This window comes from Myotis lucifugus, unplaced genomic scaffold (genome assembly GCF_000147115.1).
Source record: "Myotis lucifugus unplaced genomic scaffold, Myoluc2.0 scaffold_0, whole genome shotgun sequence".
NCBI lineage: Eukaryota > Metazoa > Chordata > Mammalia > Chiroptera > Vespertilionidae > Myotis > Myotis lucifugus.
Window position 1 is genome coordinate 35388825 of NW_005871048.1, and position 25060 is coordinate 35413884.

General features: G+C 35.9%; 1 protein-coding gene across 7 annotated transcripts in view; it reads right to left on the reverse strand.

The window, feature by feature from the left end:
• Positions 1-25060, reverse strand: part of ZFYVE16 (zinc finger FYVE-type containing 16) — a 40918-nt gene that overhangs the window by 10264 nt on the left and 5594 nt on the right. For 2 of the 7 annotated variants that reach the window (XM_006081272.3, XM_023750348.1), the window contains exons 2-13: positions 21895-22003; positions 18987-21232; positions 18025-18121; positions 15202-15366; positions 12141-12283; positions 10005-10386; positions 7723-7845; positions 6842-6997; positions 5898-6122; positions 3645-3727; positions 2778-2882; positions 2244-2391 (exon numbers count right to left, since the gene is read on the reverse strand). In XM_006081272.3, the coding sequence (XP_006081334.1) occupies positions 2244-2391; positions 2778-2882; positions 3645-3727; positions 5898-6122; positions 6842-6997; positions 7723-7845; positions 10005-10386; positions 12141-12283; positions 15202-15366; positions 18025-18121; positions 18987-21232; positions 21895-21964 (3943 nt within the window). In that variant the 5' untranslated portion in view covers positions 21965-22003. Of the gene's footprint in view, positions 1-2051; positions 2108-2243; positions 2392-2777; positions 2883-3644; positions 3728-5897; positions 6123-6841; positions 6998-7722; positions 7846-10004; positions 10387-12140; positions 12284-15201; positions 15367-18024; positions 18122-18986; positions 21233-21894; positions 22004-22882; positions 22902-25060 lie in introns of those variants that run through there. The other 5 variants (XM_023750357.1, XM_023750369.1, XM_023750364.1 and 2 more) reach the window with 5 other exon arrangements.

The following is a 25060-nucleotide window of genomic DNA, read 5'->3' on the forward strand; positions in this document are numbered from 1 at the left end:
TCCTGAGGACATCCCCCAAGGGATCCCAGATTGGAGAGGGTGCAGGCTGGGCTGAAGGGACCCCCCCCCCCCCCTGCACAAATTTTGTGCACTGGGCCTCTAGTCCTATATAATGAAAGGCTAATATCCAAATCAACTGAATGGCGGAACTATCGGTCACTATGACATGCACTGACCACCAGGGGGCAGACACTCAACCCAGGAGTTGCCCCCTAGTGGTCAATGTGCTCCCACAGGGGGAGCGCCACTCAACCAGAAGCCAGGCTCACAGCTGGCAAGTGCAGCGGCGGTGGTGGGAGCCTCTCCCGCCTCCACAGCAGCACTAAGGATGTCCAATTGCCGGCTTAGGCCCACTACCTACATGGAGCAAGCCTAAACCGGCAGTCAGACATCCCCCAAGGGCTCCTGAACTGCAAGAGGGCAAAGACAGGGCTGAGGGACCCCTCTAGAGTGCATGAGTTTCGTGCACTGGGCCTCTATTATTTTATAAATAGCCAAGGACTGGTAAAAGTTATCTCCACCAATATAAAGGACAATTAAATGAAGTACACATATAAAGTGGAAAGTTATGTAGAATGTGAAAATTCTTTATATACTAATATAGAATAATATCCAAAGTATGGTAACAAAAGAAAAAGCAAGGTGTAGTCTGAAACAAATGACTTATTTAAAAAATGTCTCAGAAAAGATGTACATACTGAAACTGAAAATACTGGTTTGGTTGCCTATGGGGAGGAGGAGAGGGTAGCCTGAGGGTCAAGGAAGAAGAGACTTTATACTATAAATATTTATATCTTTCAAACTTATACCACATAAATATATACCTATTCAACAAATATTAAATAGTTGTTAAATTTTAATGTCAAAAATATCACTGACATGTTAAGTGAAAAAAACACAATGCAAAAGTATAAATATCCAGTATTATATCATCTATTTAACACAGATACTAATATAAAAAGGAAATACAGTAAAAATATCAACAATGGCTATATATTGGCACTTTTTTCTTTTACTACTTTTTTCTTCTTTTTTCTTTTGCTACTTTTAAAAATATATTTTCCAAGCTTATTACAAATGAGTATAAATTACTTTTATAATCAGAAGAAAAAACTGTATTAGCTGACAGATGTTAGAATATTTTAAAATTTGTTATTTTATACTAATGTATTAATTTTATGGAATGCATACTTCCACATAACTTTCCATTGGTTAGGCCCTCTACTGCACGAGTTTGGTAATCCAGCAGTCACTAAGGTCATTCAACCAGAACTGAGAGTCATGTCACTCAGACCTGCTATGTACCCTACCACCTTTATCATTTTTATATTCCCAGCCACTTATAGTTTTATAAATTATTCTACATTCTTATCTGTCCTGTGCTCCCTTAATTAAGAGAGTTGGGGCAAAAAGCATGTAAAGGTGAAAAAAACCTCATTCAAGAGACAAATAACTGGGGGGGAAAAAAAGACTCCCACCATAAGGGACATATTAAGCCTGAATATCTGTAGTGTTCCAAGTCTTTAAACCTAATGTAGCCTAAGAGAAAAACACAAATCAAAAGCAATTTTAAAATATTTCTGTGTGTTTCCTCGTAGGTGTGGCTCAATTGTTGAGCATCAGCCTATGAACCAGGAGGTCATGGTTCAATTCCCACTCAGAGCACATGCAGGCTCAATCCCCAGCAGGGGGCGTGCAGAAGGCAGCTGATCAATGATTCCCTCTCATCACTGATGTTTCTCTCTCTCCCGCTCCCTTTCTCTCTGAAATATATATATATTATATATATATATATATATATATATATATATATATAATATACACACACACACACACACACACACACACACACACACACATATATATATTTATATTTGTGTAGATAAAATTTTTAAAAAATATATATTTTATTGATTTTTACAGAGAGGAAGGGAGAGGGATAGAGGAGTAGAACATCGATGAGAGAGAAACATAGATCAGCTGCCTCCTGCACACTCCCCACTGGGTATGTGCCCGCAACCAAGGTACATGCCCCCGACCGGAATCGAACCCGGGACCCTTCAGTCTGCAGGCCGACACTCTGTCCACTGAGCCAAACCAGTCAGGGCTGTGTAGATAAAATTTTAAAGCATGTTTTATCACTGTCAATTTAGCATACACGTAAAATATATATATTTTCCCTTTGAAAAGAATTCTATTTATTGAGGCAGTTTAATGGATCAACACTAGGAACCAACACTCACCTTTTCTAGGGTGGCCAGTGGCACTATTGGCCTGTGTTTGATAAACTCCATCATTCTGTACACAGACTAGATGAGAATCTGCTTCTGTACTAAAACTAGCTCCAATGCTAATGACATGCTCATTAGAAGAATTTATTACTTTCATTACCTAGGGGAAAAAACAACATTCATTTAGAAACACTTTTACCATTTCATCCCTTTATCAGTTACACTAATTTAAAGAGTCACATTTCTGACCAGCTTCATAAACCTCAAACTTTGGTCTGGAAAAACCCCAAGAATGTGATAGAAACAAAGGTATTAAGATAAAATCACCTTAATGCATAAAACAGTAAAAAAAAGAAAAAAGAAAAAAAAAGAAGAATAGAATTAAACAAATGCCTTGTTAGGAAGCAAATCTAAAACTTCAAAAATAATATATTTTGCCATTATATATTAGTCTGCTTCAAAACATCAAATTTAATTGACACATTTCTAAGGAAATCTAATGTTCAATAATTATCTTCAAAATTTTAATGAAGCAATTATACTTACATCATTGTATTTTTTCCGAGGTATTTTTATGCAGCTCTTCCCCATTTCCATATGAATCAATAGCTGATCTATATTATGCAAGGTATACTGGTAATTTCGAAGGTCCTATATAAAATTATGACATTTCCATAAACCTTAAACTACTATTTATGCACATTTACCCATTCATCAAATCCATTAAAAAGTATCCATCATTTTAAGACTTGTGATACATAACTGAAAATGCCACCTACGAACTAGTACTAACTTATAAAACCAACTAATCCAGCTACTCCACAGAGTAGTAAAACAATATCATTCCCAGGAAGAATTCTATAGTATTTGGGGGTGATCTCCTCTTTCTATTTAAAGATCTTTCAAATAGATCTTCAAACTGAATATTATAAATCAAAGTAAGTCCACTGAAATACTTTTTTCTGGTAACAGGTAAATACAAAATTCTAGAAATCTGAGGTGGGAAGGAACCTGAAACATGGCCTATTCCAATCCTTCCTAAAGCAAATGAGAAAACTTAGGCCACACTTTGTTCACACTCACCAAGCTTACTAACTTTACAAACACTTTAACTACATCTTCAAAAGCTTCAACATCTGTGTAGATCTCACATTACCTAAATATGTAAGCACCCCAGCAGGATGAATTGAAAGGCAATATAAATCAGGTACATATAAATTAGATGTGCTCTAAAAAGCAATTCATTAGAAACAACCCATTTGCGTTAAATGAACTAGGATATATTTATAAGTAAACTTTCATTATACCAAGTATGCCAAATTAAAATAGGAAAACATAAGTGTGTAAAATTTACTAAACACATTTTTAAAGTAACAATATAAGAACACTTAATAAAATAGTTCAATTACTCACAACAAGTAAGTTCATTATAGTGTGTCCTATCTCTCCAAAAAGAGGTTTTCGGCCTCTGATACTTGTTAGAGGAGCAGGGTATGCTATACAAAAGAAAAAAAAACTGGTTACTGCCCCCAAAGCCCAAACAAACACAAAAGAGTCTTGAATGTATTACCTTTAATTTTTATTTTTCAAACAGTATAAATAAATTACCCCCAATCATTTCTTTGGGGAAAATTAACCCATACTGAGTACTAATCAGGTGCTGCATTGAACTGGGAACTCTGCATACATTATCTTATTTAAACTCTATAACAACCTCATGAGGCAAGTATATCTACCCCTACTCTACAAATGGGAAAGTAGGTCACGAAGTTAATGTAACATAGGTTTGAAATTTGGTTTGCCCGATTCCAAAGCATTTAGTCTTTTCACTATATGTTTCCACAAAATTATGATGGTTGGAAAATTACAGTAATTGGCTAGAGCCCCCTATCAAGTTCTGAATTTGAAGAAAAATAAGAATTAAATATTTTAATGGTGTGTACAATTAATATTCAACTGTGCTAATTTACAGATTTATATAGTAAACTTTTATAGTTCCTGGGTCAGCATGATAACAGAAGCACACAGAGTCAGAGAAATCAATGCAGAGAAGGAGAAGGGACATGGAGCCTGTCACCTAAGAACTTTCCTCTTTCTTTAGGGCAATATAAATACTGCAGAGCAGGAAGAAAAAGATAGCTTGCTGGCAATGTAGCAGGACCTCTGGAAGGAATGGAAGGTGAAAAAGCAAGGTAAGACTACTTCTATGATGATAAAAAGCAGGTACATTTTTAACCTTCAGCTTAGGTAAGGAGCAAACCTCTCTAATACCTATTATATAAATACTAGAGGCTCGATGCATGAAATTTGTGCAAGGGCCTTGGCCCAGGGCCTCTGCCACCTCTGCCGCAGACCCCACCCACTGCAGCTTTGTCCAGAAGGAAGGATGTCTGGTTATGCTTTTATTATTATAGATAAGTTCTTAAAATTCTAAGACAACACACCTGACATTATCTATTTTCAAAACTTAAGTCAGGGGAACTCACATCTTTGCTATTACATGTTTTGTGGTGTTTAAAAGGATAAGTTATTTGGAGGACAGGGGATGTAGACTAGAAAAAACATAAGATGGCTGAAACCGGTTTGGCTCAGTGGATAGAGCGTCGGCCTGCGGACTGAAAGGTCCCAGGTTCGATTCCGGTCAAGGGCATGTACTTGGGTTGCGGGCACATCCCCGGTGGGAGATGTGCGGGAGGCAGCTGATCGATGTTTCTCTCCCATCGATGTTTCTAACTGTCTATCTCTCTCCCTTCATCTCTGTAAAAAATCAATAAAATATGTTTTTTTTAAAAAAAATGCTGACTCTGCAATACCAGCATAAAAAGAACTGAGTTAGTGTTTAAAAAAAACAAAAAAAACCCCATAAGATGTAGTGGTAAATGACATTAAGTAAATGCTGACTTTTTCCTTTATCTCTTATGAATCAGGGAGCATCCTTGTGATTTGACAGAAGTAATTTTATTTAAAACTATTTTCAAAAGGTTCTGACTTAGAATGACATCCTGTCAGTTTCAAAGGGACCTCACAAATCATCTAATCCAACATTTAATGATATTTTAACCAAATGACCTCAACATAAAAGCATAGACAATCCCCATTTGAAAATTATACATAAATGATAGTTTACATCACTTTTAGGTAATAAGCTAAATGTCAGGAATATAAAAATAAGAAAAAGGAACCTCATGCTTAACAAAGATGGGAGCCACTATTTTTAAGTATTTCCTTCTCTAAAAATAGTCAACTCTTGATTATAGTCAGGAACTGAAAGTAGTAGCACTGATAATCCAAAAGTCCTTTAAGTTTGACTCTCTAATGTACACAAATTGAGGGGGGCAATAATTTGTCTTCTTACCGCATAGGCAACATAAAATTAACTCTCTACAGTACATGCTTTTTAGAAAACTTCAAGTTTTTGTGGGTCTGTTCTAAAATTTAAAAAATATATTTTAAGGTAAGTTTATATAATAATTATAAACTTGACTTCATGACATATCAAGGTTTTGTAGACTAATTTGGTAGTAGAGGAGGGTTGTTTTGGAATTTTAAAAGTACAGCGAAACAGAAGTGGTTCCATTAATCCATTAAAATTTTGATTTTAATGATACCCCTGAATTCTTTTACTATTTGAACCTATGAAATTTAACTTAATATTCTAAAACTTACCTTTATATTCCGCACCCAATCTCAGCATTAAACGCATAGGGAAAACCTTTGCCCAGGGAATCTCTAGCTTCTGGATAAGAATTCCACAAAGAAAAGGATTACTTGGTAAGGGGAGATCATCAAGTTTCTGAAAAGTAGGTGTAATAAATAGGAATCCTCCATGGTCCTTGCTACCGAGAAAACTCTCGGTAAAGGTAATATTGTCCAAGTTTTCTATGTATTTTCCTGGAAATAAAATCATTTAAAAAAGATTTTAAGTTGTTTAAAGAGACTTCCTGAGTTTGAATGTTCCCATATAAACTTTCTTATACAAAGGCAATGTAGAATTTTATTTCCACTCTAGAACAAGCATCTATTCAATACCTTGTGTGCACAAAGCTTGGTTATTCCTGGAGATAGGAATAACCATAAGCTATTTAAAAAATTTCCTCCTTACAGCATGGTCAAGTAAAATCAAAATGTCCCCCCAATCTTATACAAACAGTAATAAAAACATATAGACACATAAAAAATAAAGAAGGTAATAAAAAAATAAATAAAATAAAGAAGGCAAATATATTTGGCGTAAAATTTTTTTCAAATCTGTATAAAGACACTAATCAGATAAAATGCTAGATTTAAGGAGACTGAAAACAATGATTAAGACCTGAAAAAGCAATAATCTCTTCACAAAATAAATCTTTAGTACAGTTAGCATAACCAAAAGCATAAATGCCTTTAATTAATTTGTCCATCCCCTAGTCTAAGAACTTGTATGCATGCATATAAGCATAACCAATGGACACAGACACTAGGGGGATGAGGGCATGTGCTGGGGGGTGGAAGAGGCCGAGGGAAGGTCAATGGGGGGAAAAAGAAGAAATATGTTCTACTATTTGTAATACTTTAAACAAAAAAAAATTAAATTAAAACAAAAATAAACAGTTCAAAATAAAAAGCTATACCTTTTAGAGCATCTTTATATATGGAGATAAATAGTCTGAAGATGTCCTTAGGAATAGTATCTTCATTTGGCAAACATAACAATAGAATAATAATTTCTGCCTGTCCCAAGCCATGCAATCCATTGGTTGAGAAGTACCAATATTTGTCTGAGGAATCTTAAGTGATAAAAGCATACAACTATCAATTTCCACTTCTATTAACCAAAAAAACTAAATATAATTGTCTTTTGCATGAAGCACAATTTTCAAATTCCTTATTTTTCCAGAGTTCTCCTCACAAAAACTTTGAATTGTTTAAGATTAATGTAGAAAAGAGAAAAGATTATCTGATGGAGTCAATTAATAAATAACACTAAAATAAAAGATGCACTAATATGGTGAAATGTAGTGGGTAAGAATTAGGTTAGTTTCAAAGAGAATGAAAAGCTGAGAGATGCATTGTTGAGTACTAAGGATTATTTATTACTGAAGATTACTTAGTTTCTTACTTTTAATTAGATCACAAGTCATTGACTTTAAACTGTCTTTATTGCTACTAAATCAGGATTCTTGCTTACCTCAATTACCAAATTTTAATTTCGCTAAAAGCTAAATGAATGAAATGTATTTAATTGTATCATGAACATCAAAATACAGCTCAGCTATAAGCCCATGACCTTAACATAGGACTTACTGAGGGACACTAGTAAAAATCTGTAAGCTTGTATTTCAAGTCCCACTGAAAATAAATTTGCAAAAATTTATATTCATATTTGGCTAAAAAATCCAATATCCAGTGCTGCTTATTTTCCATGATTGCCAGTATAAATCTAACCTGAAGATGTAATTAATTCAGAAATACTGCTTACCAATTAGGCAAAGAAAGATGAATCATTACTTACAAAATACTAACTTGACATTAACGAGTAGATTAGCATTTAGGACAAATGTAACAGGATGAAAAGCTTTGTCTTCAAGAAGCAAAATGATCCGCTCCTGAGATGGGTGTTCTTCTACTACAGGCACTAAATCATGAAAATGACATATAATTAGAATAAATATGACATCCTGTTAAATATGCTTGCAGTGAAAAAAACAACAAGATTTATAAATCTACCAATGGCTTGAGCAAATGTAAACAAAAGCAAACATGTTCCATAAAGTCAATCAATATCCTGGACAACTGTTATATACTTACTAGAGGCCCGGTGCATGAAATTTGTGCACTGGGGAAGGGGGTCCCTCAGCCCAGCCTGCACCCTCTCACAGTCTGGGAGCCCTCAGGGGATGTCCTACTGATGGCTTAGGCCTGCTCCCCAGAGAGTGGGCCTAAGCTGCAGTCTGGCCTCTCTCTACGGAAGGTGACCAGCTGATCAGGGAAGGCGCCACCCCCATAACCCCCCTGCTGCTGCCACTGCCAGCCGCCACAGCCACCAAGGTGTTTTCATCAACAAGGACTCCAGTCCCTTCACCACGAAAAAATGACAACTTTCTTTAGGCATTTTCAAGATGTCTCTTTCATAGGATATGACATTTCTTTCTCTCTTTTTTATCCTCACCTGAGGATATTTTTCAATTGATCTTTAGGGATGTGGAAGAGAGAGGGAAACACAGAGAGAAACATCAATGTGAGAGAGACACTTCGATTGGTTGCCTCCTGCATGAGCCCTGACCTGGGCCCTGGCCAGGGAGGAGCCTGTAACCTAGGTACATGCCCTTGATCAGAATCAAACCCGGACCCTGGGGTCCGTAGGCTGAGGCTCTATCCACTGAGCCAAGCCGGCTAGGGCAGGATATGACATTTCTTAGCCCCTCTAGCAGCGGACCTTCGTTTTTTCCTCCAGGAGTGAGGTGGAAAACCCTAGAACACCTTCTTGGATTCTTATTACCCAAGTTACCAAGAACACTGTGAGTGGTGTACAGGGAGCTTAGCCAATGAGTGGTAAGAAAAGGTGTTTCCTCTGCAGCTATGCGCAGAGGCGGGACTGCTGGTCCACTATCTCCCAGCAGGGGCGGGCCTCCATGTGTTGTGTCTCTGTTCCGGGCCAGGGGCGAGCCCCCCTGTGCGCGCAGCCTCCTCCTGAGCCAGTCGTGACTGTTACAGCATCCTGACTAATTTGCATATTACCTCTTTATATATATAGATTTTTACTTTTCTATGTATGTAAAGAATTAATACTGCAATGCATATAAATCTTGAAATGTTGTATATACACAAAAATGTTGATTAAAAAGCATATTTATATAATTTTAGCACCTTTAAAATTTTAAAACAAACATTTTTGTAAAGTGGATTCTAGTCTGCCAGCCATTCCAATTATAAATTCTGAAACTTACAATGCTAGGGAAAGTAATCTAGACCCAAGTTGTACATGCTGCTTGCTGACATATGCCCTATGCCAGCAACAAGTGGCAAAAAAAATTTAAAAATAAAATAAAAATCTTGACAATCAATAGAAAAATATCCATGGCCTGCAAAGAACAGGGCTTGAAGGTATTTTTGCCACTATAGCCAGGTTTATGAAATAGCACCTACTGACATAAAGAGGTCCTAAGCTCCATTCCCCTACATTGCCATGCACAGAGCATAATCACTTCATGTTGCAGGATGCAGCATAATGCAAGTATCCTAGGTAACTACTATGAGGTAGAGGCTAACCATAGGATCTTCAGTTTGGAAAGGACCTTATAGATCTAGGTTCTCTTCTTTTAAAAAGAAACTGAGGCCCAAAGAGATTATATAACATGCTTCAAGTCATATACATATTAAATAGCCGATGACAAACTAAAATTCCTAGCTTTGTCATCTAATCCAATATTCTTTTCTTTAGGCACCACACTCCTTTAAAAAAAATGATATGTAATCAAAACTCTAATACAATGGAAATATTTTCAGAGCTAAAAGTCTATGAGTTTCCCTGTTCTATTGGCCTTTTGTCTCACTCTAAGTTAGAAAGTCAGATATTATAAATGAATCACCTTCATCTCAAAAGTTCAAATCTTTTTTAGAATTTGTTGTCATATATAAGACTTTTTGTAAACTAAAGTTATCAAGACATAATACATGTTTCAAATTGTCTAAATTTAAAAAAATGCATTTCATACAACATAGACAAAATTCATCAGTACATTCTTAAAAAAAACAAAAACACAACTTTTAAATTTAAATAACTGCTATTCCTACCTAATTCCTTTTCTTCAGATGCAACCAGAAGAGGGGGCAAACTGTCCTCATCACTAGGTAGAAGACTAATTTTATTGCCCACATTCTTGTCAATACCACATAGTAACCTATAATTTGAAGTATTAGCAACAGGTAAACTGCTGTTCACTAAAACACCAGCTGTAGGACTAGATGGTTCCTCAGCTCCTGCAAAAACATCATCATCTAGTGTAAAAGATCCAGAAGTAGGCAACCCCTCAGTTCCCATGCTTATGGGCAGTTTTTCCACAGATGAAACCTCAGAAATTGGACTCTGAATTATCTCAGTTCTTGTAATATCTCCTATCTCATTGTTTGGTTTTTCCACTGTAGCAGAATAGACGTGATCCACTGTGTTTACCGCCTGTAAAATATGGAATAAAAAAAATCAGTTTATAGTCTCTGTTCAAATGTGAAATGTTCATCTCTATAGCCAAACATATCGTTTTAATAAGAATAAAACCGAAATGGGCTCAGAAATTCTTCAGAAGCCAAATTTCCTAAGAAACAGTACCATTTGGCTTCTTCAAATCTAGGAGCATAAGGTTTAACTTTACTGTATGCTCATGTAGGTACTAATGACTTTAATTTTGTAGATTAGAAAAAGAAGGCAAGGAGAATTTCAGGATCTTATACCATATCACACAGTGAGCAAATTAGGTTAACCCAAGGATCTCTTTCTCATGACAACCAAAACACCTTGGGTAAGCAAGGGAGAAGAAAAGGGAGAAATACAGAGAGGGGAGTGGTTAGGCAGCAGAATGGTAACTATAGTCCAAAATAGTAACCACCAGTAATATATTACATCGCAAATATGTTTAAATAAAGCCCTTTCTTTTAGACTGGCCAAACCTGAGTCAATATTAAATGATACCATTTATGAACTCAAATAATACTTACTAACCTATTTAGAACTTTCATTTTGTTAAAATATTGATTAGAGTAGGTGCTAGCTCAGAAACACTTTTGGTAATAATGGCTACTTGTAAAATCTAGCTCCAGAACTCTTACTGACAAACAGCATATGGTATGTGAACTTGAACAGAGCATGATACATATCCATCTTGTCTAATGTATGTACCCAGAATAAACCAGGTAACTGGCACAGAGTAAATACTCAATAAATATTTGTTTAATGAATAAAACATTCTTACTTTGTGTATTATTTGCTTCTATGAGCATTTTGCTACTTTACAATGAGAATTCTTAGTGGACTAGGACTCTATATTATGTATCTTCTACTTAACACCTAGTACATTTGTGTAAATGCAAACATAAATACACCATCACATTCTTTACTAAATCCTTGAAAATCATTAAACAAATATTAGTCTAAATCTCAGTTCTATTTCCCTATAACAGTGTTTCTTAAAGTGTGGTCCAAGGATTCCTGGGGTCCCCAAGACCCTTTCAGGGAGTCAGTGAGGTCCTAGGATTTTTTTCATATAATTTCATCAAAACAACATATAACAGACTGAATATACAGGCAATTATGAGAACTTTTCTTCTACTAAGTCAGACATAAAACTGAAATGTAAAATAATGTTATCCCTGCTGGGCCAGCATGTCTCAGTGGTTGAGTATCGACCTATGAACCAGGAGATCAAGGTTCAAATCCCGGTCACTCGATCCCCAGTGTGGTGCATGCAGGAAGCAGCCAATCATGATTCTCTCTCATCATTGATGTTTCTATCTCTCTCTTTCCCATCCTTTCTAAAATCAATAAAAAATATTTAAATAAAATGTTATCCCTGGTTAAACTTCTGTTTTGAAAATTTTCTCATAGTATTTCTATTAATATTAGTTTATTTTAACTAATGAATTTTAAATTTTCTCAATTTTAATATAGTAATTATCTATAGTATAATCTACAAAACTTATAGCTCTTTTGAATTCTCAATAACTTTTAAGAGCACAAAATGGTATTGAGACCAAAAGTTTGACAATGAAAAGGTAAAACCTAAAAAATATCCTCTATATCAAATATTTCTCATTTTAGGAAACTCATAGTGTTAAAAAAAAAACAACAAAACCATACTCTAATAATCACATAAGGAATTGAAATACCTATAAAATAAAATTTTATTAAATTAACAAGTCATTCTTTAGATTCCTTACCAAGGGCAGATCTGGTAAGAGAGGACTAAAGTCTTCAGAACATCTTTTACTTCCAGATGATAATTTTGCTGTATCTGCAACTTCACCATTGGGCAATATACCATCTGCAAACCATACTCTCTTCTGTTCTTTGGAACATAATCCTAGATTCAGTTTCAAAAATAAAGCATTTTAACTTGGCAATACTGCAATGATTTAATATAAAAATGGGTCAGAAAATGTTTTCAAAAGCTTTTGCTATCTATTATCAAGCCTAGAGAAATGGCCTTATGTGCAGCTACCCAGAGCACAAGTCTTTTTCTAATTCATACTAAGGCAGGATGAGCCTGGGAAGCACATATTCAGAAAAGGAGTGGACACGCCCTGACCGGTTTGGCTCATGGATAGAGCGTCGGCCCTTGGACTGAAGGGTCCCAGGTTCGATTCTGGTCAAGGGCATGTACCTTGGTTGCGGGCTCAACCCCCAATAGGGGGTGTGCAGGAGGCAGCTCATCAATGTTTCTCTCTCATCAGTGTTTCTGACTCTCTCTTCCTCTCCCTTCCTCTCTGTAAAATAGCAATAAAAATATCTTAAAAAAAAAAAAAAAAAGAAAGAAAGGAGTGGACAGGAGAGGTTATTTCTTAAAGACAAAGGGGGCAAATTTAAAGCCTATATTATTAAAACTAATTTGTGAGCGTGGAGTGTAGACTGAATAAAATTTAGGGACTAAGGCAAAGGAAAGAAAAATGGACTATACCAGAGCATGGCAGATAAGCAAAGAAAAACACTTGAAGAACAGAAAGAGGCATAAAAATTTAAAAAATAAAACAGGATCACTTGTGCATTAGAGGTCATTTCTTTTAATTTATTTGATGAGAGAAGCATAATATGTTTTATTCTTATAATGAAGATATTAAACTTTATTATTTATTAACATTTTCATCCCATATTTGGAGGAAATACAGTGGGGCCTTGACTTACAAGTGTCCCGACTAACGAGTTTTTCGAGATACTAGCCGTCTCTCGGCCAATTTTTTGCTTTGAGTTGCGAGCTAAAATTCGGGTTACGAGCCAGCTTCAGATACCCCACCGCTAGTTGGCGCAGCGAACGTCACAGTGAACGCCACAACATCAGCCCAGCATCACGTGTCTCACTCGTTCACTTTAAGATTTGACATACGAGTAATTTGAGTTACGAGCTCCGTCACGGAACAAATTAAACTCGTAAGTCAAGGCCCCACTGTAACTAGATATCAGCATGAATATTTGTTCTTTTGTTATAAAGCATCTACAAAGGAGGGTTATGAAAATTTTTGCCAGATGATTTTAGAACAATATTAAGATTAAAAGGATTAATATATCTACTTTCCAAAATATAATACAGAATAACACTGAAAAAACTAGAATCATACATAATTTTTGCATTATGAGTACACATATTAAATAAGGTATCTTTCTTATATTTGCAATACTTTTATAGTTTAATAATTCACAATGTCAATATAAGAAAACATATAAATATTTCTAAAAACAAATTTATTCAGCTTTAGAACTATAATATGTAAGCATACATTTGTTCAGATGGAAAAAGACACATGGGATAAGATTATTACAATAGCTTTATTAACTCTTGTTTTGTGCATTTACAACTGTAAACCTACTTTTGCCCACTCCTATATATGCTGAATCTCCTTATTTAAGTTACTAGAGGCCCAGTGCATGAAATTCACGCACTGGGGGTGGGGAGGTCCCTCATCCTGGCCTGCGCTGTCTCGCAGTCTGGAACCCTGTGGGGATGTCCACCTGCCAGCTTAGGCCCGCACCCTGGGTGATCGGGCCTAAGCTGGCAGTCAGACATCCCTCTGGCAGCCCGGGAGCCCTAAGCCACAGTCGGACATCCTTAGCGCTGCTGCAGAGGCTGGAGAGGCTCCTGCCACCGCTGCTGCGCGCTCGCAGCCGTCAGCCTGGCTTATGGCTGAGCAGAGCTCCCCCTGTGGGAGTTTACTGACCATCAGGGGGCAGCTCCTGCATGGAGCGTCTGCCCCCTGGTGGTCAGTGCGTGTCATACGGTCACCACCGTTAGGGTCAATTTGCATATTACCCTTTTATTATATAGGATAATGATAAATGGAACATAGCTATTAAGTGAGGAAACTAAAGTCCAAAATAATTGTCACAAGTATCTGAATTTGCCTTTAACTGATAGTTAAAGTCATTTTATAGCATACAACAGACTAATAGGTGATGTTTACAAATGTGAATGGACTTGACTCAAGATCCTAACCTACAACAGGTTGTAAAAAAGAACAGAGTCCAAAGATTTAAAAACCATTTTTATTCTAGTAAAACATACATTTAAAAACAGATTTTTAAGGAAATGGAGGTATGTCAGGTTTTTACCTATTATTTCTCAAACTCAAGCCTACCTTTTCCACCAAGCTCTTTGATGCCACGCTGGAAGTCTGCAAAGTGCAATTCCTAGACCCTCTTGCTAGTTGGGCCTAGTTAGGTTCCACCAATGGTAGGCACAGGTAGATTAGAAGATGAGAAGGAATTCTTTTGTTTGAGTTCCTGCCAAGATTCTTGAAGTAGCAGCACCCCCAGATATAGCTGCATGCTCCATGATTTTCAGTACTCCTTTACATCAACCCCAGAACACTCCTTCAGTCATCTGAGCACGAACCTTATTAGTCTCCTTGATGGTTCTACCATTTGCCTGTTGGTGTTCCCCCAGAGGTCACAGGACCAACCACATGGTACCCCAACCCCTAAATCCCAGGTCTGAGAACCAAGTACTTCCTGGTACTTCTGTACTGTACTCAAGTAATATTGCTTCTCACTTTTTGTCCCCCCTGCCCTAGCGTTGGTGATTGCTTCCTGCTGTTTCTAATCCCTGAGTCACTTGAGCATAGCCTTTTTGCTCTTCCAGCCTTTAATATAGATGTATAACCAGTTTCCTGTATTAAATTCCTTCTGATATCTAGTCTGGCTTCTTTTCCTCACTAGACCTTGTCAACACTAGAAATTTTCTATTTTAATAATTTATCTGTAGTCTAAGACACAGGATTTTCTTCTAGTTACCTTCAACACTTGGCTGTTTAAGGGCTGAGATTGGTAAGGTTGTAGGTGAAGAAGGTACACTGGATGTCTGGGTCTCCTGCAGAGGCTGGATGGTGGCACATTCATCAGAATGATTAGATTTAAGATTAGAACCAGTTGGGCTCATCATCCTTTCAAATGCCTGAGCTATAACGGGGAGAAAATAACATTAAAATCTCAGATTTTTTAAAATTTCAAAGTAAATATGATAAATATTCTATTTTTCAAGTTGTAAGGAGTAAGAAATCATTGGCTTAGCAAGAAAAAGAAGTGGCACTTGACAAAGATCATGTCCTTACTTTGGTTGGCAGCACTCCACTTCAGTATAAGCTACCAATTAGTTATTTTAACATTATACTTAGCTTATGTTTGATATCTATTAAAGAAAATTATTGTTATTTAATATGACTATTTTTGCCTTTTACCCTTAGAGTCTATTTCTAACATAGTACAGAGTGATTCTTTTAAGACATAAATCATATATCATTACTCTGTTTAAAATCCTTTAATGATTTCCCAACTCTTGGAGTGAACAATTTAAGTTTTACAATGGCTCATAAGACCCTACACAGCCTACATCCCGACCTCCTCTGCCTTCAGTTACTGTCTGACCTCATTTCTCACTACAATTCCACTTGCTCATTATGATCCAGCCACCTACGCCTCCTTGTTTTTCAACAAATCAAGAAGCACTCTCCTAGCGTAGGGCCTTTGCTCTTATTGTTCTCTCTGCTTAGAATGTTCTTCCCATATTCACATAGCTTCATTCTCTTCCTTCAAGTCTCTGCTCATATGTCATTATCATTACTCTGACCACTTTATAAAAAAATACAGACTTTTGCCTCCAATCTGTTACTATCTACCCCTCTTACACTCTTTTATTTTCATTTAGGATTTTATCATCATCTGCTATTCTCTTTGCCTACTGTCCGTCCACTTTTCCCAAATTTGTAAGCTCCATGTGAACAAGGAGTCTATTTGTTCTCAGCCAGTGCTCCAGAATACAGAATGGTACCTGAACATTGCTGAATGATTTTTCATCCGAGTAACACAGAACAGAACTGGTAGCTCTCCCTTCAGCATATCTCCAAACTGACCTGCTATACATGCTGCCACTACTAAAAGTGCCTTCCTTAAGTGACAGTAAATGATAGCATTCTTATGAAATGGCTTCCACTAACCAACTGAAATCCGAACATCTTACTCTGGGTTTCAAAGGAATTTCCATCTTGCCCTAAATCAACCTAATGGCACTTGCACCCAGGCTGTCTTGAAACTTACAGTCTCAGCACAACTTCCTCAATGTCCATCTCTCTATTCAAATTATTTTTTCTTCTAATACTTCATGAAATGTGTCTCACAACCTTTGAGCCATCTTTCTCCTCTTATTTAATAACATTATCTTAAATGATCATTTCTACCATTTTCAATGCTAAAGGTGATGAAAACAAATTATTATGTTTTCTTGTGGTGTATAAAGTAATGCTAAAGAGAACCATAAATAAAATTACATGCTATATGATATCAAAACAGAATAAATAAAAGATAGCTAAATAAACAAATGGTTTTCAAAAGAATTTCTTTGCTAAACCAATGTTTGAGCTCAATACCCTACTGAGAGTCTTTAATGACTCCTGATCTTCTCCCCTTCTGGATTCTTACAGTCAGAATATGTATTAATGTCCACCTAAGAATCTGACCTATCTACTCAAATGTTTCAAATCTTCATGGCTAACAGCAGGAGCAGTTGTCTTCTAGGCTATTGAAGCAGTGTAAGAAAAAACAGAACTATAAGCACTTAAGCTAACCTCCTCACAAACAATGGTGATAATATAGAAATATAAAAAGATTTATACTCTATTATCTTCTAGAACACATGTCAACAGCAGGGAGTAAAGCAGCTTACCTCAAGCTAACAGACTCACATCAAAGCTTTTTGGAGAACTGCTGAAAAAATTTATCTTCATTCAAAAGAGAAAAACAAATTATTATCAGGTATTTACTCTCCTGGCTAACAGGAAGCACTGCCTGAGCTAGTACACAGGCTTGGTCTTTAAAAAGTCCCAAGTAATATTTGCTGGGAATTAAATTGTCAACAAATTTTAGAAAATGCCAAGAAGTACTCAAAAGAACAAATGTGTATTTGAGGAAAAAAACACAAAACACACAACACACACACACACAACTGTGAGAATTCAAGACCACAAAGATTATTGCTCATAATGGTAGTTAGCTAGGGAGCCAGAGAAACAGTAGGAAACACATAAAAACAAAATTCTAAAATTGAAAAGGGAAAAAAATATGAGACAAAAATATACAAATAGTGTGGCAGTCCTATAAATTTATCTATAAGATAGATATCACTATCTTATTTTTTATTCCCATTTTAGGTTGTAGTTTTCTAAAGGGTAAGAACTATTATCTTGCCTGGTGCTATTAATATATAAGATTAAATACCATTTATTAGTAGGTATTCGATAAATGTTTAGATTAAGATGATAATGACGAAAATGATGATGGCAAAAACAATAGGCAGATGAAATGCAGCACTTAGGGACTTGGTACCTGTTAAAAGTTAATGAAATGCCACTCCAGAAATTGAATGCTTCCTTTCCAAACTGGTAGCATTAAGTGTGACAGTGGAACAAAAAGAAGAGAAACCAAGCCTTGGGATGTCCCACCTAAGCCAGATAAGTCAACACTAGGTCCTCGCCTTAAGAAAATAAAGAAGTTTATCTTTGTCACAATCCAATTGTTATTAAGACATATTCAATTACTTAGAGAAAATGTCAGGTTACTACTCACCTTTACTAATGGTTTCATAGCAGACCACACAGACTCTTGCTTCCTTTTCTAGATACTGCAGTTTACACTTCCTATTACAACAGACACCACAAAATACCTATAAAGAATAAAATATCAAATTTGGTTCTATTTCACACATACTTATACCTATTGGAGGTAGGGGGAGGGGAGGCCCAAAATCTAATTAACCAAAAACCATTTTTTTATTATATAATTTTTTGGATCACTATATTCACAGATAGTTATTAAAATACTTTTATCTAGCCCTGGCCAGCATGGCTCAGTTGGTTGGGGCGTCATCCTGTACAACAGAAGGTCTCTGGCTCGATTCCTGGTCAGGGCATATGCCTACGTAGTGAGTTCAGTGCCCCCTCAGGTCACATGCAGGAGGCAACCGATTAATGTTTCTCTCTCTCCCTCTCTCTCTAAGCATGTACTCATCTGGGGGTTTTTTTGTTGTGTTTTTTTTTAAAGCAATGTTACTTCTATAGCCAACTCTCAGGAGTTTACAGATAATTATGGCAGCCACAACACAAATGAGGTCAGCGTCACTGTTCTGAACCTTGTGTAAGCCTATCTTTTTTTAGTGTTTACCTGACCACAACACTAGCTACAGAGTAGTTCTGAAATTAAGTATTCAAGGATAAATGGAGATCTGGCTGAATTGAGAGTATCTGATGTGTTAATGTTAGATAGATAAAGACAAGTATTCTTAGATTTCACAAAAATTAGTAAATAGTGTTCCTCATTTCCATTATGTAATACTCATGATGATTTGACGTTTATTCAACTCTCAAACAATCTATAAAATGATAATGCTTTCTATATTTCCATGAAGGTGAAAAACAATGATTTTAAATTAATTGAAGTTTTTAATAATCTATTAATGAGCTTTTCTGTCACACAGAATTTCATTTAAAATGTCTCAAAAGAATAAGACTTAAAAATTTTGTATAACTTACCTTCCCACATGCTCGGCAGTGGTGCCGCCGTTTTGTAAAGGTAAATTTGACTTGGCAGTTCATACAGTTTGGAGCTTCTGAATCAGGAACCCAAGTAGGCTGTTTCTGGCCCAAAACCAAGCCTTCTTTGCAAGTGTTTACAGGTAGAGATTCTTCATTTGCAGTTACAAGACTGGATCCACTTTCAAAATTACTTTCTATATCAATGTAATTAGAGTTAAAACTAACCTGAGGATCAGCTATAGAATTTGTAGTACAAGTTGTTGGAGCAATGGTTAGGCTGGGTTCACTTTCAGGCACAGTTGGAACATCTGGCTTATTTGGTTCTTTTGAACTCCTTGTTCTTGATGGAACACTAAACTGCTTAGGTCTGGCCCCTCCAACATAAACAGATTGACTGTTAAAATCAGAGACTGACAATTCACTAGTACTCTCAGATTTACTGCTAACTAACCCTTGTTCAATGGGAATTGTACTTTTTTCCCCTAAAGAAAGGCTACCAATTTCTGCTGTATTTTGTTTATCAACTGTTTCACCAGGACTTTCCCCAGTAGCTCCTGCTTCAGCATTGAAATATGTATTATTGTCATTTCCATCATCTAGGCTTTTCAAATCTATCTCATTCATTTGAGATTTTGAGTCATTTACAGTTTCTTCAAACGGCTTTATGTTACTTGTCTGAAGATACTGTTTGGTTAGAAAGGCATCAAGTTCAGCATCACTAACTAGTGTGCCACTTTTTATGCCTTCATCAATATTAAAGTAACCTAAGTCTTGTCCATCAATATCATTGCTTAAAAAAGTGAGACCTTCACAATGATTGGAAGAATCTGGGGCATTCGCACCCAAAAGCTCCATTTGAGATTCTGCTGCTGTAGAAGAACTGGTGTTATCAGAGTAATCCAAAGAGTCAACTCTGATTTCCTTCTGGTCAGGATCTGCCTTTCCATCTCCTACCTTTTCAATTAATGGCTGAGGAAGTATGTTTTCACATTTTTCTTGTTTCAAAAGATCAGTCTCCTTCAATGGTTCCCCACCCAGAATAACACTCTTCTCTATTTCTTCACGCGCAGCCACTGCTTCTTGTATATTATCTTTATGCTCATCCTGATGTAAACAATCACCATGTGTTTTACTTTCAATCAATGATCCACACAAAGACCCAGGAACTGGAAGACTGGACAATGAGGAATATATATCTTCACTTGAAACATGTAAAGTTGAAGAAGAATCTTGGATTACATCTGTATTATCTTTAAGATCTAATTTTGAGTCTTCTTTTGCAGATTGTTTTATAAATATAGCAGTCCTATCTTCTTGAAAGAAGTCAGGTAATTTGAAATTTTCATCTCTTGAATTTGAATCATTTAAGGAAAAACTGTCATTTTTTGGAAGACTGCAAGGCAAAGCATTTAGGCTACCTCTTTCTTTTAAACATTCTGTGGGAGCTATGACCGCCACATGTACCTCCTCTTCTACCACACAGCCATCCGCTTTTACTAATTCACATGGCTGGTTCTTGTGTTGTAGGTTGTCTTTGGCATCAAACGTTTTGGAACTTTGTTGAGTCAAGGCAGATGGCATGTTCAAATCATCAACTGGTTCTAACTGATTAGAGATCTTTATATCCTTTAAATTTTCTTTTCCACTATAATTACATGAATCTGAAAGAGTTGTATCTATGTTAATATTCAATTCGTTAGTTCCACTGATTTCTCTATTTTGTAATTCAGAGTTGACATAATTTTGTTCTTCTCTGACAGCATTATTACCATGGTCTGTTGATGAAACACAAAGAGTTTCTGACATTGATGATAAATCCAATCCAATCAAAGAATCTGCACCAGCCTTAAAATCATCTGGCAATAATTTTTTAATATATTCTTCATTATTAGTTACATGAACTAAGTTACCCATGTCACTTATCAGATCACAGACAGGTTTACTACATCGTCCCATATATAAAGGCTGGATTTCATCTGAAGTGCCACCACCATCCACAGAAGAAAGGAGATCAAGTCCTGTGACGTTTTTCTCATTTTGTATAGAAGTTAGTCCCTCATCTGTTTTTTCGTTCAGTGAAATCTGATTTGTTTCATAGCATGTTTCTGATGAGACACAACAATTAATGCATTTCTGATCCTTTGGTAACAGTGAAGTTAACTGTGAGGAAGCCAACTCTGAAGAAACTGAACAGTGGTTAGAATCATATGCATTTTGTGCATCCTGGAGATAATCTTGTTCATCTAATTAAAATAAAGATACAGTGTTATTCAAGAGACCCAAATAAAAATTATTACAAAGATGTCATGTTTCAAAGACTTCCAAACTAACAACTTTTTTTAGAGATAGAGTACTCTCATGCAAAATAGTAATAACATCCAAAATTATTTTTATTTGAATTTAAAGTACTTGGGGTTTTTACTTTTGACTGTCAATATCATAAAGTGATAGAAATTCATTCAAAATAACTCAGTTAAAATATAAAAATCAATCTAAGGAATAACTGCAAAAACAATCTACCTTCTTTGTTCCATCTTCCAGGTTCCTAGTCTTCATTCTAAGATGTGGAAAATACCATCTCTCATAGTAATGAAATACAAACTTATGTAGAGCTTTCAAGTTACTTTTAGCTGGTTCATATGTTGGATTTAAAGATCCTTCTTTTTTAGCTAAATTTGTACCTGGAGAGAAACTTTTAGTTACCTTACTTTTATTTCTAGCTATTTGTTCCATTCAGTATAAGAATAAACTAATATGTTATAATGAAATAAGTGAATCTTTTGTAGAAGATAATCATGTGACCAAAATCGAAACCAAATTTTGCTAAGAGTACTCTATATCTGATATAACAGAATTAAAGATATTTTAAAATTTCATTAGTGACAAAAATGAAAAACCAACAAACCTGGATTCTGTTCAAAATCATCAAGGAGTTTGTCCAAGTCACTGACTGCTGCTTTAAAATAACTGTCCATCCTACTTGTAGACTTATTCAGAATTTAATTCTTGTATACCTAGAAAACAAAAAGTATGATAGTTCCTTTAATTCTCTAACATATAAGTATTATGCCATCTACTGTATGTCAAAAAACATAGTCAGGATATAGACACAAATAAAATTTGAGAGTATTGCTTTGAGGCATCTATAATTTAGTTGGAGAATTTGCCTCTATATATACAAAAAAAAAAAAGACATGAAAACCAACTCTAACAACATAATATGCAAACATTAACTATTGTAAATTTTGAAACACTTATATAAATAACTCATGAATCAAAGAAAAATTCATAATTGAAAGCTAAAAATAGTTATAAGTACCATAGATTAAATAATATAAATATACTACATCCAGATAAAATACTGCATATAAAAACTTGTGACAGTCAGCAAAAGTGGAACTTCAATAGATACCTAGGGCCTTAAATGCTTATACTAGAAAAGAAGATTAAAAATTTATAAGCTTAGAGCAGAAATTAAAGAAACAGAAAACAAGCATTCAAGAGAGAGGAACAAGAAAAGTAAAAGTTAGTTTTATGAATAAAGATGAACCATTAATCTGTGTCAGAAACTCCATTAAATGAGCCTGAGGACCCTAAAGGAATCTTATCAATGACTAATGTGATAATATCAAAAGGACAAGGAAACAAGTTGAAGGGCTCCCACTGGCTTAAATGGGACAACTGGACATCAAATGAATGAAGACTGCCAAGGAATGAACATAAATCAAATAGATAAAAACCAAGAGACCATAATGATGCTTAAAACATAAACAAAACAAACCCCCACCCATTGGAGGGTTGCTAGGGCACTAACCCATTAACTCTGAAATTGATACATTAAAGGAAAAGAGCCAAGAATTTATCCTAACCTTTATTTACAAAACATGCTTTACCATAACAAAATAGTTGCTGAGGGAAAGTCCTTTAGATAAGAATGCCAGTTGCCCTGACTGGTTTGGCTCAGTGGATAGAGCGTCGGCCTACGGACTGAGGGGTCCCAGGTTCGATTCCAGTCAAGGGCAAGTACCTTGGTTGCAGGCACATCCCCAGTGGGAGGTGTGCAGGAGGCGACTGATCGATGTTTCTCTCTCATCAATGTTTCTGGCTCTCTATCCCTCTCTTTTCCTCTCTGTAAAAAATCAATAAAATATATATTTAAAAAAAAAGAATATCAGTTAATAAATAAAGAAGGATATTAAAATCATCTTCTCACAGACCCTAATACTATAAATGGATTAGGCAATGGCTATCAATGGGTGAAATTTAGATGAAAGTTTGGAGGGTAAGTATAATGGTGGGATCAGTCCAACATATCTGAATCCAGTGGTCAATTTCACCATCAATAAATACAGACAAACCAGCTTGGCTGGTGTTGCTCAGTGGTTAAGCATCGACCTATGAACCAGGAGGTCACGGTTCAGCTCCCAGTCAGGGCACATGCCTGGTTGCAGGCTTGATCCCCAGTGGGGAGCATGCAGGAGACAGCCAATCAATGATTCTCTCATCATTGATGTTTCCATCTCTCCCTCTCCCTTCATCTCTGAAATCAATAAAAATATATTTAAAGAAAAAATCATATTATTACAAATAGAGGCAGTTTTATTTGTTCCTTTCCAAAAAGTGTACCTTTTATTTCTTTTTTTCTTACTGAATTAGAGAGGATTTCAATACATACTAAGAAATGAGTAAAAGTTCCGAACAAACACCTCAGCACAAAAGAACACATACAGATGGAAAATAAACATATAAAAAATGCTCAGCCCTGACCGGTTTGGCTCAGTGGATGGAGCATCAGCCTGTGGACTCAAGGGTCCCGGGTTCGATTCCGGGCAAGGGTATGTACCTTGGTTGCGGGCGCATCCCCAGCGGGGGGTGTGCAGGAGGCAGCTGATCGATGTTTCTCTCTCATCGATGTTTCTAACTCTCTGTACCTCTCCCTTCCTCTCTGTAAAAAATCAATAAAATATATTTTTTTAAAAAATGCTCAACATCAATTTTCTTTAGGGAACTGCAGACTAAAACATTGAGATACCATTTCAAATCTATTACAATGGCTAAAATCCAAAAATCTGACAAAACCAAATGCTGCAAGGATACTGAGCAGTAGGAACTCCCATTTATTGCTGGTGGGAAGGCAAAATGGTACAGCCACTTTGGAAGACAGTTTGGCAGTCTCTTACAAAACTAAACAAAGTCTTACTATATGATCCAGCAATCATACTATTAAGTATTTACCCAACTGATTTAAAGATTTATATTCACACAAGAACTTGAATGTTTACAGCAGCTCTATCCGTAACTGCTAAAATTTGGAAACATCAAAGATGCCAGTCAGTAAGTGAATAAACTATGGTACAACCATGCAATGGGATATTATTCAGTGATATAAATAAATGAGCTATGAAAGCCACAAAAAGACAAACATAAAGCTTAAAAGCTTATTTCTAAGTGAAAGAAGCCAGTCTAAAAAATATATATATACTGTACAATTTTAATTGCATGACATTCTAGAAAAGGTAAAACTACAGAGACAGTAATAACATCAGTGATTGCCAGTGTTCTGGGGCAGAGGAGGGTTAAACAGCTAAAGCAAAATGGATGTTTCAGGGTGGTGAAACTATTCTGTATGATACTGTAATAGTGAGTACAAGACATTAAGCCTTTGTCAATACTCATAGAATTTTATAGCACAAGGAATAAACCTCAGTGCATGCTAATTTTTAAAAAATTATTAAGAAGGTCAGGGGTTTATCCAATGGAATGCAGAATGTGACAAAAGAATCTATCTAGATGTGCTACAAATGTATAAAACAAGCTCACTGGAGTGGAGAAATAAAGTGCTATCTTTGGAAATGAGTGGAGTATGTAATACTAAAGGCAAAAGGAACATGAGCATTGTACTTTAGTTGATAAAGTTGTTTCCCATGAGGGTACAGGTTAACAATTCTGAAATCACCATACATGTATACTGGAATTCAAATTAAATAATTTGATGGCTGATGGTAGGAGCCAGTTTTCTCTCTGTTAGAGGGAAAGATTATAAATAACCAAGGAAAGGAAGCTACAATGAT